Here is a 20010-nt window from a genome sequence, read left to right as displayed (position 1 = left end):
GCATTCTTTGACTTGGCCCTGAACATCACATATCTAAATGCTCTGAGAAGAACTTGTGACTAAGGATTTCTATCTCTGTGCAATGCAGCCGATGTAATTCATGCTTTTTTTTTTTTTTTGCAATGGTAGCTAATAGTCTGGCATAAGGAGCCCTTGACCCCAAGGGAAAGAAATGCGGCATACACACAGCCTTGCTCAGACCACAAACTACCAACGGTTCTGGGGAATTCTTCTATTCAATGGAACCTAAGACAGGGGCCTCCCAATAGCAGCTTCTCATGTCTGATTTTTTTTTCCAGCAGAGATCAATCCAAAAGCTTACACCATTTATTTTTAGCTGACTAAAGGCACATATACCGTATATACTCGAGTATAAGCCGACCCGAATATAAGGCACCTAATTTTACCACAAAAAAACTGGGAAAACATTGACTCCAGTATAAGCCGAAAGTGGTAAATTTCAGAAATAAAAATAAATACCAATAAAATTACATTAATTGGGGCATCATTAGGTTAAATGTTTTTGAATATTTACATAAAGCTCAAATTTAAGATAAGACTGTCCAACTCTGATCAAATCATTATTCTCATTTTCTTCAATGTAAATGTGCTTCTGTATCCTTTTAATAACAATAGGCTAAAATAATACATGTAATAATAATAATAATAATAATAATAATAATAATAAATACAGGAAAATAATACAAGTAATAATAAATAGAGTAAAATAATAAATGCAATAATAATAATAATAATATCAGAGTGAAATAATAAATGTATTATTAATAATAAAAATAGAGTAAAATAAATGTAATAGTAGCAACAATAATAGAGAAAAATAATAAATGTAATAATACCAATAATAATAGAGAAAAATAATAAATGTACCATATATTCTTGAGTATAAACTGACCCAAATATAAGCCAACCAGGACCCTCACCCGAGTATAAGCTGAGGGGGGCTTTTTCAGTCTTAAAAAAAGGGCTGAAAAACTAGACTTATACTCGAGTATATACAGTAAATTGATTCATCCTATATATTGCATATTAATGTTCCCCTTTTGATTCAAAGTTGCTCACAGGGCTTTTGTCAGGAAACGTTTATGCTGAATAAATAATAAAATAAATGAATACTAAAAGCAAAAGTCACACAGCATTTCAAAACTCTTACCTGAGTAAAAGAAAAGAAAAACTTGGTGTGTACATTGTTTCAATAGCACAGCAACAAAGTCTCTTCTTCTAAACAGACATGATTATGCAAGGATATATTGCATCACTTTACATATAAAAAAGTAGTTACACTTACCACAGACCTTTCTCCAATACTGCCATCTGGATAGTGTGGATTAAGCTGCAAAAACAAAGCGCTTTATTGATACTTGGAGAACAATTTTTTAGGTGTAATTCACAAATGGAAGATGCAGATTTGTAACCTAGAAAGAGCCACAAAGGGTCCACCATTGCCAGAGCATTACCACTGAGACATTGTGAGGTAGGCCTTCTCAGAGCTGGAGAAAGGAAAAAGCAGATAGGTAGTCCCAATGTTCAGGCTGTACCATATACACTTTAGCAGTCACTAAACCGAAACACTAATTAGTATTACAAAATCACAGATAAGTGCTGTAACTACCATGTCCCTCTGTTTTTTCCTTCCATCATTAACTGGTTTCAGCATTTTCATGGAGCCCCCAGGTGGTGCAGTGGGTTAAACCCTTGTGCCAGCAGGACTGATGACTTGAAGGATGGGTTGCTGACCTGACGGTTGCTGGTTCGAATCCAACCCGGGAAGAGCGCAGATGGGCTCCCTCTCTCAGGTCCAGTTCCCCATGCGGGGACATGAGAGAAGCCTCCCACAAGGATGTTAAAAACATCCGGGAGTTCCCTGGGCAATGTCCTTGCAAACGGCCAATTCTCTCACACCAGAAGCAACTTGCAGTTACTCAAGTCACTCCTGACACAAAAAAGCACTTGTATGAAGCCAGAGAACCTTGGTACAGAGGGAATGAGAAACTCCAGCTAAATTGTAAATCTGTTTGTGTGACTCGGCAGACAATATATACAGTAGAGTCTCATTTATCCAACATAAACAGGCCGGCAGAACGTTGGATAAGCAAATATGTTGGATAATAAGGAGAGATTAAGAAAATACCTATTAAACATCAAAATAGGTTTTGATTTTACAAATTAAGCACCATACCTCACAACCTCTGAGGATGCCTGCCATAGATGTGGGCGAAATGTCAGGAGAGAATACTTCTGGAGCATGGCCACACAGCCCAAAAGACATACAACAACCCTGTGATCCCGAATTTAGCACCAAAATATCACAATTCATTGAAAACATTGACTACAAAAATGCGTTGGATAATCCAGAATGTTGGATAAGTGAGTGTTGGATAAGTGAGACTCTACTGTAGTAGGAATTAGATCAGGAAAGTCTATTTCTCTTGGTTTTGCTGCGCCTCTTAACAGCTTTTAATAGCACAGTACTTCCTTACAGATTGAGTGTGTTTGCTTTATTTGTGTTTTTCTCTCTGTGTGAAAAAAATGAAGAGGGTTTTTAAAAAGATGCAACTTTAGGATGGATCATGTCACAGCGCTATTTTATATGCCCACAAAGCAACAATTTTGTAGTCATACTTGCAGTTTTTTTTCCTGCAATCCAATGTGCTGATAGATTCCCAAAGGTTAGCAAACCCTTACCAATGAGCTGCCCATTAGTATGAAGTTGTCCAGCTTTTACAACCAAGCACAAAATTTTACCAAGAGAATATAGTGGGAGTTATTAATACATTCAGCAGGTCTGTCAGTGATAGATGGCCTTGTATGCTAACATCAGGAGACAGGATTTGTCTTCTCTAGCACAGTTTTCTCAGTCTTTTGCCCTACTTCTTCTGGTGTCTTTGTTTCCCCTGTTCTCTATTGCATTTGTTCTAACCGCCATGGCTGAATAGCAAAATTTCTCAAGTCCCAGGACTAAAGCAACCTCGTTTCCTTTTTTCCATAGCCAAACTTGTGTCATTCTATTCCATTAAAAAGGTAAACTACGTTTATGTTTTGGCTAAAGACGACTTATTTGGCTAAAATTGTGAAGAGGATGTAGGCTGGTTATTTTTATAATTCTGCTTGCCAGTTCAGTAATCTCCTAAGGAGACAAATCTAAAATTACTCAAATTCTAGTAAGTGTAACAAAGGCAACAAAACATAATTTGTGCCCCAAACCAGTATAGACATTAGCCTACTCTCAAAGTGGAGGAATTGTAACATCCAATACCACCTGGAGTTTGTTATTATCACCTCAATAATGGCCTTATCCCCAAAAGAGAAAAACTGAAATTGGCTGATAATTACAACCCAACCAAAAAAAAAAAAGATGTCTTTCTTGGTTTTTAAGCCTGTTTCTGAAGTTATTTCAGATTCAGAAAACTGCATGGAAAGAACACATCAGCTCATTGGCTTGGATCAGCTCATTGGATTTCTTAAATATGATTATCATCATTTTCTATGGACAAACAGATGTGACTGGTATATGGCATGTGTTCTGTATCTCAAAATTTAGAGGTGATAGGGGGAAACAAACATACCCGGAAACAGATCTAACATTTGAGGCACTAAAATATGTGTTGACCAGTATTATTCAAAAGAGCAGAAGAATCCCAGGAACCAGTTTCAGCAATAGTCTCACATAAGCCTCCATAAAACATTGCCCTCCCACAACATAAAAACATTCAACCTAAAAACATTCAACAGTGACTATTTGGCAAATTAGATCTGATTTACTTAAATGCACAACCAAACAGCCAAGTCTTGAGCGCTTTTACAAAAGGTCGCAACTCCGACATTGCTCTAACATATGGAGGCAATGAGTTCCACAGAATTGGAGCATAGATCGAAAAGGCTCTTTCGATCCGCAAATTCAGCAGCTCAGCGCTTTAACACGCTGCACCACCGAGGGCCTCTAGGCAGTTTACAAAATCTGAAATGGAACTCTTTGGAGAAAGGAGGAAATATTCAATTTCTAAAGACTCAAGGTTTTTTAAACTGCCTTAAGGCTCTAGTAGGAAGGAGAAAGGAAATAAAGAATGGATTTCAGAGACCTACATTTTCTATTTTTTTTTAAAAACTGGCTTGCCTTCAGAGAAGGGAGGGAGGGAGGGAGGGATCTGCCTCAAATGTGGGTGCAAATATTACGTGGTGGCAACTATTCTGTGATGAAATATAGTACTTTAGATGGTCTCAGAGACACTACAACTATGGTATCCTAAAGTCAAAGTTATTGTAGATATGAGGAAATGTATCTGCAAAATATCTGCTCTGGCAAAATTTCACAGCATCTAGTCATACAAATAAATTCAGCTAATAGATTTACTGAAAGTGGAAGAGTATGTTGTTCACCTGAGAGTTACAGCATCAATTGTCCATATCATTCCTCTATTCCAGAGGCTGACTGGGATTAGTAGAATCATCAGCCCTGGTGACAGCTCTGAAGACAGCTGGCATACATCTGGGTCCATAAATATACCAAGATGGAACATACTAAAGGTTCCTCCATTATGCAGTAGGGATTTTAGAACATTCACTAAACTCAATCTCTATCAGAATCTACAGAAAGAGTTATATTGAACCCTTCCTTCAAGGAAGTACCATCATCCCATACAAACATAATAACTCTTCTACATCTAACCTTCCAGCCTTGGCCCAACAATATACAACTCAACTTGACCTTTGTATCTTTGAATGATCACACTTCCAAACCTGTGGTCTGAAAAGACAAATACATGAGATGCTGGATCATGGATCAGAATGTTAGCACTTTACAATAAGCTCTGAAGTCTGTATTAGTGGGTAACATATTAAATTGATAAAAAGATTCCTAAATGGAAGTATTTCCCTTAAAGTTAGAGTTTCTCTCTTCTTCCCTCATCTTTATGATTTCCAGTAATGCACAGCCCTCACAAAAAACACTGCTCCATATAGTTGAAATATATGTCTCTTGTTACTTCTTGAGATACTTATTGCACCTGTTAAGCTGCTTTTCACTGCTTTCTAAATGCTCCATTCATAGCTCCATCAGCATAGTTAATCACCATCCTAAGAATTCCGATGGAATACTAAACATGGGTCCTTTTTACATCTTAACAAGAAATGGTCTGTGTTGTTATTTTGCATTTCCCTGTTACTCCTGCAGCATAAATTAAGAATTTCAAACCTCTTTCACTAGTGTTGTTTCTTTGTGAACCTTACAGCTTGAGATAAGGACTGCACTTCTAGCAGAGGACTAAGGATGATAGAGGAGCTCTTCCTTGTATTTCAATACATCGTTTCAATGTCATCTCATAAACTCATTTTAATCTGTTAGTTAATTTAATAAATTTAACTGGATAATTAAATAGTGTTTTATCTCAACAACATTTTGAACAACATTAATTGTGTTGAATAGGCATAAACGTATTATGTAATTTTAGAAGACCACATCTTATTATTCAAGTCAAGGAAAGCAAAACCTACAAATACTAGCTCTAAGGATGCTCATGTGTCTGCAGCCTTTTTCTAGTTGCTGTTATTGTTTCAGTATCTGTTTCACAGATACTGTATAGTCCAGGGGTCCCCAAACTAAGACCCATGGACCAGATGCAGCTCTCCAAGGTCATTTGCCTGGCCTCTGTCCTAAACTTTAGACTTAGGGTTGACCCAAGTCTGAAACGACTTGAAAGCACACGACAACAACAATCCTAATTTTGGACTATTTCCTCATAGTCCGGCCCCCCAACAGTCTGAAGGACTGTGAACCGGCCCTCCACTTAAAAAGTTTGAGGACCCCTGGTATAGACAAAAGCACAGATCTTTTGCTTATCACTATAAAAAAAATAAGAAATTATAGTCCAGTTTTGACAAAACTTCAAATATGATTGCAACCTCGTTTTGGAATGCACCACTAGAGATTGCAGGTGGTTGCTTATAAATCCCAAAATCATTGTACATGGAACGATGGGATAAGGCTAGACTAGAATTATTCTCCCAAACTGCAATGAAAAACCACATTGATCCTGAAAAAGCTTTGCTTTGCAAGGATGGGCACATATCATTCATCCAGTGTAGAAGAATTTGCTTTTATTGGCTGTTTTTTGTGTATATATAGTATCACTGGCTTAATAGGAATCAATATGAAAATACTGAGAAATGAATGAAGGAATTATACTGAAAAACATTTCCACTTCATTTGATGTTCAGCCACAAACACACCAGCACTCAGTCAAAAGGGCGAAGGCATATCTTTTGGAAACGGGAACAAATCAAAGCCTTTCATCTTCATTAGGCTGGTTTTGTTCACTTCTAATAGCACCCTGATTGGCTTTCTGCAATTTCAAAGGACTTAACAAATATAATCAAAAGTTTCAAAACTATTCCCAAAACTGTTGCTATTACATTAACCCTGTAGGAACTAAGTTGTTATCCCTATACTGAAAACAATCTTTTGCTAGAATCAGTGAGCTGGTGTAGAAACTGGGATCTGCTAGAAATCTTCAACTCACATCCCGCCTTCAACTATTAACCCAGCAAATGGGAATCTTCTATTATTCTGCTTCATGATACTCCCATAACATATGATGTGTGCTTGTAGTTAGGTTGTATAAAAAGTGAGTTCTGATTTGGCAAAAGCAATCTCTATTGGACATTCTAGCGCTTGCTGATTGCTTAAATTAATCCTGCAAAAAATGCTGGGCCAGATTAACTTCAGTCTGATCGAGCAAGACATGTAGGCCTTTCAGCAAGGGTGGGTCCTTGGGAACTCTGAGCAGAGATTAGTTAAGACACCTCCACAGGAATTCTTGCTTTGTACATTTGGAATTCATCACTGGACTACAGGAATTCTAGCTAATCTGAGTGGGGAAGACCACACAACCAGCAAGCCACCACATGCATTTCTAAAGCACAATGGAAATGCTAATTAAGAATATTAATTTTGCAGTCAATAAAAAGAAAATTCTTCAATAAGTCTAGTGGGTTAAATCCACTGGTTAGCAGCAGAAATGGGTATGGGAAAGTAGAAGAATGTGGAGAAAGGGTCTCGTAAACCTGCGGGATGCTTCTGATTTTTAAAATATGTTTGAACTATTTGAAAGTAAATAAATAAATTGTACAATCTGTCATTGAGAATTAGGCCATGTTATTTTGGAGAAATTTGGGAATTGCGGATTAAATCTGAGAAATGGTGTTTGTTCCTATTACATTTTATAGACTGCCCGTCTTCTAGGACAGTGATATTTCAAACTTTGTTCCTCTATATTTTTCAAACTTCACCTCCCAGAATTCTTAAACCACTGGCCATGCTTTCAGGGATTTCTGGAGTTGAGACCAAAACCTCAGAAGACCCAAAGTCAGAGGACTACTGCTCTATAGCTCTTATGGTGGCATTTATAGGGCTTCAGGATCTACAATAAACTGATTGCTTTCAGCAGGAAAGCCAAACCCAAATACCACTTCTCATCATAGTTGCCATTCAAATCTAGGTACTTATTATAGCGATTAATGAGCTTGGAAACTTCTCCCCCACAAAACTTTCCCGCTTGGTCCTCAACCCCTTCCCGCTTGGTCCTCAACCCCTCCCCGCAGCTGCGCAGTGTCGCCAAAACGCTGCATTGCCGCTTGGTTGAGGACGCTATCATTAGCCCAGAAAAGCCACGCCACTTCCCAAAAAGAGCTTGATTATTGGGGGGCAGAGCTGAGATGAGAAGAGGGGCGAAGCCCAGAAGAGGCCGAGGCCTTGCACCCTCAGAGGCCGATCCCCACATGGGGCCCCTCCCTCCAGGGCCTGCCACTCGCCTTTCCAGGCCAAGGGAGAAGGTCCATTTGGTTGGGGCGATCCCTCCAGCCCCTCCGTCCTGCATGCCTCCTGCACGCTGCCTGCTCTTTGTCACAGGAGCCACACGCGGCGGCAGCGGAAAGAAGGAGGCCGAGTGGCCGGCTCCATCCGAGGCAAAGAACAGGCGGCGAGGAGGAGGTGAGCGGTTGAGGCGATCCCTCCCTCCACTCTGTCCTGCGCGCCTCCTCCACATTTTTTAGAACTTTACAATTTTGAGATCAAATACTGTTTTATCTACAGCAATTGCTGTATTTTATTGTTTTTACCACGGGATACTGTGAATTTATGATGTTGTGTTGACTGTTTATTGCCTATGTTTTGTTTTGCACTTGTATTTTGCATTTTGTGTCACACCTTGAGTGTTTTGTGAACCGCCCCAAGTCCCTCTGGGAGATGGTGACGAGATATAAATAAAGTATCATCATCATCATCATCATCATCATCATCATCATCATTATACCAAGATTCCTGTTTATAAAGTGATTGTCATCCCAACTCTGTTGTATACCTGCAAAACATGGATCATCTACAAATGTCACCCTCAACTTCTGGAAAGATTCCATCAGTGTTGCCTCTGAAAAATCCTAAAATTTCTTGGGAAGACAGGCGAACAAACATTAGAATTCTGGAAGAAGCAAAGACCAGCAGCATTGAAGCAATAATTCTCCACCATCAACTTCGCCAGACTGGTCATGTTGTCAGAATGGGTGAGTACCATCTCCCAAAGCAGTTATTCCACTTTCATCTCTAGAATGCAAAATGGAATGCCAGTGGAAGCAAAAGACATTTAAAGATGGGCTTAAAGCTAAGCTTTAAAAAGTGGAATAAACTCTGAGAACTGGGAAGCCCTGGCACTTGAACGTTGTACCTGGACGTCAGCTATTACCAACAATGCTGTGGATTTTGAAGACAAGCCACCCTTGTCGGGACCATCTTCCATCTGGAAGTGTATGTCCTCATTGTGAAATACAATGTGGATCCAGAACAGGTCTCTACAGTCATTTGCAGATCCCTCACCAAAACTGTACACTTAAAGTCTATCATACTCAGCCTATGATAATGCTTGCCGTATAAATGTTGTGCTCCACACTGAGTCTCTTTCGGGGTGAGAAAGGCAGAATATAAATGTTGTAAATAAATAAATAAATATGATATGATATGATTATTTCTCTTTCTAACATCTTCCTCTGACAGAGAAGACTGAACTACACAGAATGTGCTAGACTTTGGTAATCTTATTCCTGCGTTCTTTGATAATAAAGTCCTACAGATACAATTTTGATCAGCTTTCTGCGGTAATTGTTAGTTATGCTGAGGTGGGTGTTTTATTGCTTTCTGAAGCTAAAGGCCAATTTTGAGGCAAGCCCTGGCAATTAACAATACCACAAAGGTATATCACTAAAAAAAAAAAAAAACAGTAGCTACATGGGGTTGTTGTATGTTTTCCGGCTGTATGGCCATGTTCTAGAAGTATTCTCTCCTGACGTTTCACCCACATCTATGGCAGTCATCCTCAGAGGTTTAATAGGAACAAACAGCATTTCTCAGATTTAATCCGCAATTCCTAAATTTTTCCAAAATAACATGGCCTAATTCTCAATGACAGATTGTAGCTACATGCTTTCTCTACCTGTCACTCACACATACTCTGCAGTCACTACTTGGAGGGTTGATGTATAAATGATTGGTATGTGCTGCCACCTGGTGGCTTCTTTTTCTTTTTGCAGCGTATGTAACAAATTTATTGGAATTGGGTTTTTTTCCCTTTTGACTGAAGTCTCAAATACCTGGAGATAGTGGAAATAATAACAAAACTACAATAACCCTTCCCTTGTACTAAGAAAATTTGCCTTACACCTTTAAATAGGGGTTTTTCCCACTAGGTAAAAACTTCTGTTCAGGAAAGTATTTGGCTTACCTTCTGAGAGTTTTTTTTAATTTTCCCTTATTTTTTAAATCTTATGAATACTGGGTTTACCTATTGCAAACCATCTTGAGCTGTCTTATTGGCATGGAAAGACAGGATAAAAGTTTTCTTTAAAAAACCAGCATGTAAGGATTGAATTTAGTCTGGTAAAATAAAAACAGAGCCATCTCATAACTGACCTGCAAAACCAAAGCCACACAGTAAATAATACAGTTTCAATCATAAACACTCATACCTGAAAATAAGTCACAATTTAACAGAGTGGGACTTCTGTTAGAGTAAAGATACACAAGCAGCATGTGTGTCTTTTAAACAGATAAGGGGCGTAATACGCTGTGTTTCGATTCTAAGGCCCTCATATGAAAAATCAAATACCTTCAGTAGTTCAATAGCACGAGTTGCATTAATGGATATGAGTTTCCAGAAGTGTAAATAAGAAGAGATATATATATTTGCTTTAGGTTAGTACAATCAATAAATGTAATCCAGTTCAAAGAGACTTTTATCCTGGTGATCAGAGGAATGAGGTTAAGTTTGGTCCTGAAAAAGACACAGCTGCATGAAAACCAGGAGCATGTGAAGTGCTGGTTGGACAAAAAAGGGGGAACTGTTCTGTGACAAAAAAAGGGGGAACTAGGAGCATTTCCTAATGTGTAGAGATAACATAATATAATGTCAGGGCAGATTGAGAGATGTGGTATATCAAAATATTGCAATGCGGAATGTCCAAATTCTGCAATGCAAATAGTGCAAATTAGTGTTTGTTTGACTAATTGGTTTTGCTTTTACTAGTCATGAGGAAATGCCTAGCTATTAGGAGTACTAATATTCTACCCTATAGACCCATGGCCATTTTATGCTATAGTTCTAGCACTATGATTCAATTTTAACTGTGATGGTTACATCCCATGGAATTCTGGGGTCTACAGTTTTGAGAGAAGTATTTTGAATTGTCACCCAGAGAGCTATAGTACTTCAACAACTCCTGGGATTCCACAAAGTAAATTCATAGCTAGAGAAGTGAGACCACAGTGCAAGAATTGTGTGATATGAATGGGCCTCTAGGGGGATGGAAATGTGGCCCTCCACATGTTTTGGATTGGTGCTCCCATAATCTATTACTATAGGGCCAAGTTGGCTGGGCCTTCTGGAAGCTGAGGTCCAAACAGATATGCATCCAAATAGTCTCCATCTCTGCCTTGGCTGAAATTGAAAAAACAAAAGCCGATCTCTTGGAACAATAAGGACACATTTTAGCCTGAAGATATAACAGAAATACATTCATAGCTTGGTTGCAATAGTACGTATAACTACAATTTGCAATATTGATTCATGGATCAGGTCCTAGGCCTTTAGTAGCTACTCCATGGCAGGTTTTCAGGAAATAAAGAGCCAATGGTAGCTAATGGATACAAATGTGATGTCAGTCCATGGCATACTGAATTGCCAGTCCTTTGGGAGATGGACTGGTCTATTCCACTTATTTTCTCATACAATTTATTGTTGTTGTTAATCTTACAAATATTCATTTTCCCTGCCATTTGATTTGTTTCCATCTCCCGGGGCCCATCCAGACAGCCCTTTAATGCACGGGTTCCCATAATTAAAAGGAGGCCATCCAGATGACATCCCAGAGAAACAAGAATTCATTCACCACAAACCAAGAAAACCCTGGTTTGTCACGAATTTAATTGTTAGTGGGTTTATTCCGCACCTTCTTGGAAGTCGTGGGATAAATCCACTACTTCTGCTGCTGTCTGGACTGTTCCCTCAAAAGTTCTGGGCTTTTGAGGGGGCAGTCCAGACACTAGTCCCACGGTTTTCCAGGCTAAATTAGCCCGGAAAACCCTGAGGACATCAAGCCCTCCACAAAAAACCCCCCAAACCCCTTTTGAAAATAAAAGAATTTATCTGGCTTCCATTCACATGGTGCTGGGGCTCTCCTGGCATGTAGGAATGATGTGCTAGGAGAGTGGGGGGGGGGAGGGGGAAGAGAAGAGCCATTTTCCTCCCTCCCCCCCCCCTTTCTCTTGGCGCATCATTCCTACATGCCAGGAGAGCTCCAGCACCATGCCAATGGTGACCGGGTAAGTTCTTTTACTTTTAAAGGAGGTTTTGGGGGGTTTGGAGGAGGGAGTTTGTGTGACCAGGAGTTATCCCAGAAAGATCCAGGAATGCATCTGGACACCTGCCTCAGAAAGCACACATTTTCTAAGGCGAGTGTAGATTAGGACCCGGGAACATTTGCATTTTTAAATGCAAATGTTCCCGGATTAAAGGGCTGTCTGGAAGTGCCCCCATTTTCTTTTCTCCTTATCCCCCATTTGCTTTGTTTTTTGAAAAAGCAAAATAAACGAACAGGAGAACAGGTTTTTGAGGTGCTGCTGTGACTCAGCTCTGCCTGGACCATATCTGTTATAGGTCTTGACCTACCAGCTGAGAACTGATATACAAAACACTTAGAAGAAATGGCAATAATTCTGCCTTTCTTTGGCCAAGGAAGTTTAGCTAGGACAAAACAGATTGTTTTTCTTGGCAGAGAAAGCCATCTTAGAAGGATGTAACCATGAAAAGGAAACATATGCATGCATACACACACACACACACAAGCTCTATGTAGCCAAGATATTTTACCACAAGGCCTTATTAAAAATATAAGAGTTGGTGTCAGTAGAAAAATCTATCATGGCAAAGAAAATGTTTCCTCAGCCTAATCTACAAATGCCAGGCGGCCTCTGAAGAAAAGTAGCAAACATTCAAAAACATCAAAGCCACAGTGGCAACATATGCCAAACCTGCTAGGGCTGCCCAAGCCATAGTTTATTCTTTGTATTGTGTTGCAAGTATGTTTTATCAGAAGGGCCCAAACAAAAGCAAACAGAGACTGTGTATGACGTTATCAATAATCCACACCGCAGGCTAATCTTACTGAGCTGTAAGAGAGTAGATAAACAGTGTGCAAATTTGGCCCAGATGATTTGAAATTGAACTGCTACACAGCTAGAAGTGCCTGCATGCCTGCTTTCAGATATTTAAAACATACTGTACTTATCATGAATTAATGAACAAGGTATAATTAACAAGATTTCAAATAGTCACACGAACAGGAGAGAATGGCTTCCTTGTATACACACCCCCAAATTCAAGGGAAACCTCTTTATCATTGCTAGAAGCTGTCCTCTTCGTGGTTCTGCTCCTATCTCCAAAGATCCATTGCATCCTGAATCAAGTAAAACCAGGAAAAGGTCAGCCTCCAACAAAGCTAAAGAGGCTTCCTCTACATTTGCGGGAAGGCAGGGGGAAGCAGATAATCCTGGGAGGCACTGCCATCCCACCTTCTTGAGCTGCCTGAGCCTAGGATTTGCCAAACAATAGGAGAAGAGCTTTTAATTTTTTGCAATTACCAAAAACATAACATAACATAAGGAATACTGAGTGAAGGAAGATAGACACATTTGAACTGTGGTGCTGGAGGAGAATTCTGAGAGTGACTTGGACTGCAAGAAGATCAAACCAGTCCATACTCCAGAAAATAATGGCCAACTGCTCACTGGAGGGAAGGATATTAGAGGCAAAGATGAAGTACTTTGGACACATCATGAAAAGACAGGAAAGCTTGGAGAACAGCATGATGCTGGGGAAAATGGAAGGAAAAAGGATGAGGGGCCAACCAAGGCCAAGGTGGATGGATGGATCCTTGAAGTGACTGGCTTGACCTTGAAGGAGCTGAGGGTGGCAATGGCCGACAGAGAGCTTTGGCATGGATTGGTCCATGAGGTCACAAAGAGTCAGAAACAAATTAACGAATAAACAACAACAAAACCAGAAACAAGAGAAAATCCCCTCTCCAGATAAATGGATTACAAAAATGATGGGACTGGCAGAAATGGACAGACTGCTCAAGTTTACACAATATCCAGACCCTCCCAAATTTAAAGAAGAAATCTAATATGGTGGAACCTCTACTTATGAGCATCCCAATATAAGAGCATTTTGAGTTAAGAGCTGTCGCTTGGCCTGGGTTTAGCTTTGACATACGAGCAGCGTTTTGAGTTAAAGAGCTTGCGGCAGAGGGAGTGCTAATACGAGAGTACGGGGCTTCAAGGGAGCAGCCTCTGTGCCTCATGCCCTTGTCCGCTTTGGGAGATTACTGTCCACTTTGCTCTTGTCTGCTTTGAGGGTTAGTTGATTTTGTGTGATTTTTATTCCTAGTATGTTTGGACTCATGAAGAGAGAAAGGTCAGATATGAGAGATTTAACAGCATCTCTTATAATAAATAGATTTACATCTGCGGGGCACCTGAAACTGAGCATATATCACACATATTATTTGATTGTAAATTGTACCAGAAGGTGAGAGACTTGTACCTTGATCCACATATCAAATGGATAATGTATTGGGAATCTCACATCAGAACAACGTATTTGATGTGTGTCCAAGACTCAAAAATAACATATAAAACAGCTCTATATTTAAGCAAAACAATACGTTTGAGAATCACATATGTGGGGCTGACTGAGGGTAAACTGTAGGGGTGATAAGGAAATATGAATAAATATATTCAGTTTTATCATATTTATTTACTGTATTGTTATAAGTGTCTTATTTTAACTTACTACATAGAGTGTGATCAAATCTGATCAAGCTTTGTTGTTTGGTTTGCTTTACTTTGGTATTGTGATACAGCCTAAGGGCTAATCAATAAAATGTATTGATTATTATTGATATTGATGAAGAGAGAAAAGGAGAGAGAGCAAGAGTGGAAGGAAGGCTGGAATGAGTACAGAATGAAGAAAATCAGGCTTCTGCCTCTTCACTTTGTGCTTTGTGCTTCCTTGCCACAACTTTGTGCTGCTACCATTTTAAAGTTGATCTTTTTTATTGTTCCATGTGAATGTGCATTTATACATTATTTGTCATTCACATTTTCTTATTTTAAAACACGTAACAAAAATAGGGGGATTTCAGGGGGCTGGAATAAAGATTTCCCTTTGAGATAAGAGTATTTTGAGTTAAGAGCTCGGTCATGGAACGAATTAAATTCTTAAGATATCACTGTACTATAATAATTAAAGAGACTGACAAATTGACTACGCTTATATAATCGCCATACTCTTCCAAATTAGAATACATATGGCAGCCTTTTATTGACTATTTAAAAAAAGAAAAGAAAATTAAAATATTGGGTTTTCTATAGGACCAAGTGAAAATGAGTACAGTGTTACCTCACTTATCGCTGGGATTAGGTTCCAGGACCACCTGCAATAAGTGAAAATCCACGAAGTAGGGACACTATATTTATTTTAATATTTATACATTATTTTAGTAGTTATACACTATTTTAAGTCTTTATCAACCAATCGTGTGTTGATAAATTGCCTCCTCCTCCTCCTGGTGCTGCTTGGGCTCCTTTTCTCACCCTTTGGCTTCTCCTTCCTCCCTTCCTTATGCTGTAAATTGTAATTTTTATGATTTATAATAGTCTTTTAGAGTTTATTTAAAAACCATGAAAAAGCAAATCCGTGAAAAGTGAACCACGAAGTAGTGAGGGAACACTGTAGTACAGGGATGTAAGAATAACAAGAAAAAAAAATAGAGAAATTAGTGACAAGAATAACAGGCTTTCCAATTATATGCAAGGGATCCTGGGAAGTTAATCTATCAGAGATAAGAAGTTTTATGACAAAAATAATAGATTTGTTTTATTATGAAGAGGACAGCAGCAATAGGATAGGAAGTGTTAATTAGCATTTTTTATATTCCATTTCTCAACTTTTCTATCTCCTTTGTTTCAAAACACTGTATACTCACTTTTCTATTCTTCTGTTTTAGATTACAAAAGAAATGTTCTTTTTTCTTTTTTTCTTTTTTAAAATCATAGAAAATTAGACAGCAATAGAAGATGAAGATGTAAGATGTTAAAAATGCCCCTGTTATATATCCACTTTTATACCCTTCCCCATTCCTTATATATATATTTGCAATAGAAATTATATTGGGGGGGGGGATTAATTTACCAGTTCTCCTTCAAACTCTGATTCAGTCCTTGATTTCATCTACCATCACTTAAATATTCAGAGTAAAGCTATATATTCAGAGTGAAGCTAATGTGATAAAATATTACACTATGAACTGAGCTCCATTTCACCTTTGGGATACTACCAAGCAGTCAAATCTGATCGACCAGCTACCAATTTCTTAATTTCCAGGAATAAGAAAAAAAGCCCCAATCCCAGCCAACTGGCATGCACAAATACACTGCAAACAGGTGGGGGAAACTAGACAAACAACAGGTTTTGGAAAATATTTAGCTTCCTTTCTTTCTGAGGTAAAGGTTCCGTATTTGGCAATGCTCAAGAAGAGTAGCAAATCATTTCACATTTCACATTTCACAAAGTAAAACCACTTTGTAAGATGGAAAAGACACTTTCAATATGCTCAGCATTTTTAATGTTTTATTATTTATTTATTTAATGTTATGATTTGATTGGCTTGCCATTATTTCTCACAAAATAAAACGAGTTTTAAAAGCCTCTCTGAAGTAACTCAAATCAGCCAACACTGATAATTGCAGGAATTTTATTGTTCTCACACATTAGCTGGACTGAAGCCTTGCATCCAAAGCAGTCTTAATAAATAACAGCTAACTGGACCCTTTTAGTTTTTACAAGTTACAATGGGGAACAGCAATCAAAACCCAAGCAGCCAAAATCCTATAAAAGCATACAGCTGCAAAAACATGTGAAATAAATTATATAATTACAAAATCATGACACACAATGCTCAATCCACAAAAACAAAAAGTGAATAAAAATGGGTGTTTATATCTGTGGTTTTGGGTTCATTTAGTATTTTTGTGGTCAAGATTTGGGACATATAAACATTGGGCTTCCTGTTACAATCCTATGAGGACACAGTAATTTCCCATGTTAATATAGTTATATATCAAAATAATGTTTTAAATTTGCAGCTTATTGATCTCTAGTCTGAAAAACTTTCTTCAGTTCTGTTTCTACACTCTACTCTTGATTTCATCAACCAGCCACAATTGCTTCCCCTTAAGCCTCCGGTCTTTGACCTTGTGCACATTTCTTCTGTAACATCTGATGTTTTGTATACTCTTCTTTTTTCACTACACTTCGATATCTAAACTTCACAGAGTCCTTCTTTTGCACTTCATATGCTTAACTTATTTATCCTGCTAATTCTCTAATCCTGGTATCAGTTGCCCTGGTTTTTGTAAACAAATAATTGTCTTGGCACATTTCAATGGGTTCCTATGAAGACAAGTTCGTCTTATGACAGGAAGACTTCAACCTAACAAAGGAAGGAAAGACAGAAGCAACCAAGGACACCCAACTTGGCTCCATGGTAAAACAAGTTATTTTTTAGAAAGCTACTAGATGAATATGTATCCACAAAAGGCTTGACAAAAAAGATGGGATTTTAAGAGATCAAATACTGAACTATATTCAGCTGCTTCCTTGTGTCAAGCTTCAAAGGAAGCATTAATCCACCATTCAGAAATGTGCCATGACCAAGGACTGTATGCTCCATTTCTCCATAGCTCAAAGGAAAATCATTCATGAATCACACAATCATAGAGTTGGAAGAGACCTTGTGGGCCATCCAGTTCAACCCCCTGCCAAGAAGTAGGAAAATCTCATTCAAAGCACCCCCGACAGATGGCCATCCAGCCTCTGCTTAAAAGCCTCCAAAGAAGGAGCCTCCACAACACTCCGGGGCAGAGAGTTCCACTATTGAACAGCTCTCAAAGTTAGGAAGTTCTTGCTAATGTTCAGGTGGAATCTCCTTTCTTGTAGTTTGAAGCCATTGTTCCACTGTTTGAAGCTGTTGTTCTGTTCCACGTCCTAGTCTCCAGGACAGCAGAAAACAAGCTTGCTCCCTCCTCCCTATGACTTCCCTTCACATACTTATATATGGCCATCTTGTCTCCTCTCAGACTTCTCTTCTGAAGGCTAAGCATGCCCAGCTCTTTAAGCCGCTCCTCATAGAACTTGCTCTCCAGACCCTTGATCATTTTAGTTTCCCTCCTCTGGACACATTCCAGCTTGTCAGCATCTCCCTTAAACTGGACAGAGTATTCAAGGTGTGATTTGACCAAGGCAGAATAGAGGGGTAGCATGACTTCATTGGAAGCATCCACCAAGAAAGAAAGAAACAAACCACAATGAGGAATATGGTGGGGAATATTAAGAGTTCCCCACAAAATAAGCAGGGTTGTTTTAGCAGCATTTTCTCCTGATGTTTCGCCTGTATCTGTGGCTGGCATCTCCAAAGGATCTAGTGGTAGTCAAACAAGCAGAGTATATATATACATGTGAAATATCCAGGGTGGGAGGAAAGAACCATTGTCTGTTTAAGGAGTGTGAAGGGTGCAATTAGCAAGCTTAGAAGTATTCTGGCTTTTGTTCCTTTTGAATTGTTTGATGCCTGAAGGCATCAGGGCAAGCTCTTGATTGCTTACTGTCTGGAGAATTCCTGAGTCTTGGTGGTGTTGCTTACTCACTTTCTTGATTCAATAGGTAGCCAAATGTTCATTTTTACAGGTCCTTCCTTTCTGTTAAAATTGTCCATGAGCTTGTGGATTTCAATGGCTTCTCTGTGTCGTTTGGCGAAGTGGTTGTCTGAGGGGTCCAGAATTTCCGTATTTTCAAATAATATTCTGTGTTCAGCTTGGTTTATCATGTGCTCTGCTATGGCTGATTTTTCTGGCTGAATTATTCTGCAGTGCCTTTCATGTTCTGTGATTTGTGCATGGGCACTGCATTTGGTGGTCCCTATGTAGACTTAACCACAGCTACACAGTATGCAACAGACTCTTGCAGTGGTTAGATGATCCCTTTTATCCTTTGCCAAGTGTAGCATTTACTTCCAAGCTTGCTAATTGTACTCTTCACACTAGTTTAAGACAATGGTTCTTTCCTCCTACCCTGGACATTCCACAAGTACATATACTCTTGTTTGACTACCACCAGATCCTCTGAAGATGCCAACCACAGATGCAGGCAAAACATCAGGCGAAAATGCTGCTGGAATACAGCCATACAGCCCGGAAACCACACAACACCCCAGTGATTCTGGCCATGAAAGCCTTCAACAATACAGAATAGTTTAACTCACTTCATAGAGACCCATCAAGGAGTAATGTTGTGAATGCGCCTTCAGAGACTGTGGATGATAGTGGTGGGATCACGAGGAGGGCTCGTTGGAGGATTTGTTTAGGAAAAGGGTCAGGGAGACTGATGGAGGATTCATGTGGGGATCCTGAGGTGGAAATGGATGGTGGGGAACAGGTGTTAACGGAGGAATTGGGCACGGACTGGGCACGGGCACAGAAGATGCTTGGGGACGAATCGGGGCCCATGGATACTGCTGATGCTCGGGAAGCTTGGGTGTCTTCAGAAGCAGTTCCCACTTGGTCTGCTTGGAGGAGTGAGAGGGGGTCCACAGGTGTGGATAGAGTTGGGCATGGGCAGGAGGATTGGGACTCTGATGAGGAATTCGGAACACCTGACACAAGGGCATTGGATGTGTGGAGTTTTGATTCAGATTAAGAAGTTGAGACACCTGCTCTTTGGGCGTGGATAGTTTGGAAGCCCAGGGAGACCTGGATATATTGGGGTTGTTTGGCCATTATACCTTGCGTGTGTCAAGGTGTTGCCGGGCGCCATTGGGTTTCCTGTGTGTGTTACTGAAGACTGGATTGGGACTTTGCAACGGATGTAAGTTTAATCTGGGTTATTCTGCAACGGAGGGCTGGAATTGTGTGGGTTTTCCTGGACTGCACTGTTATTACTATTTTGTATTAGCTGCTGTTCGCCTCGTTGCTTTGGCTCTCTGTGCCATTTCGTATTGTGACCTTCTTGGATAACTTCAACCTCTTGGACCTTGAACTGGAACTTGACTCGGCTTTGCTCTTCGCTCTCAATCCGTGGCTTGGCGTCGCTCTCTATTCCGTGGCTGTCTGCTGTTGCTGAGTACTACCTTCACTGATACCGACGCTGTCTGCTTATCCCGACTTCGGACCGGCTTGACAACGTTCTCCCGCTCTGCTCCTTAAACTCCTGGCTTGGCGTTTGCTTCTGCAGCAGCTTGGCACTGCTGGTTTATCCCGACTTCAGACCGGCTTGACAACGCTTTCCCGCTTTGCTCCTTTAACTCTTGGTTTGGTGTATGTTCCAGCGGCGGTTGCTG

At 39.6% G+C, this 20010-nt stretch overlaps 1 protein-coding gene across 3 annotated transcripts in view; it reads right to left on the bottom strand.

Annotated features, from left to right (window-relative positions):
• itpr2 (inositol 1,4,5-trisphosphate receptor type 2) overlaps positions 1-20010 on the bottom strand; it is a 277201-nt gene that overhangs the window by 202306 nt on the left and 54885 nt on the right. For 2 of the 3 annotated variants that reach the window (XM_003221489.4, XM_062981778.1), the window contains exon 10: positions 1307-1351. The exons of the other annotated variant lie outside the window; for it this stretch is intronic. In XM_003221489.4, coding sequence (XP_003221537.1) covers positions 1307-1351 — 45 coding nt within the window. The remainder of the gene's footprint in view (positions 1-1306; positions 1352-20010) is intronic. 3 annotated transcript variants of the gene reach the window in all.

The sequence above is a fragment of the Anolis carolinensis genome, chromosome 5, assembly GCF_035594765.1.
Source record: "Anolis carolinensis isolate JA03-04 chromosome 5, rAnoCar3.1.pri, whole genome shotgun sequence".
In the NCBI taxonomy this organism is placed as follows: Eukaryota; Metazoa; Chordata; class Lepidosauria; order Squamata; family Dactyloidae; genus Anolis; species Anolis carolinensis.
This window is presented reverse-complemented; position numbering and strand designations above follow the sequence as displayed.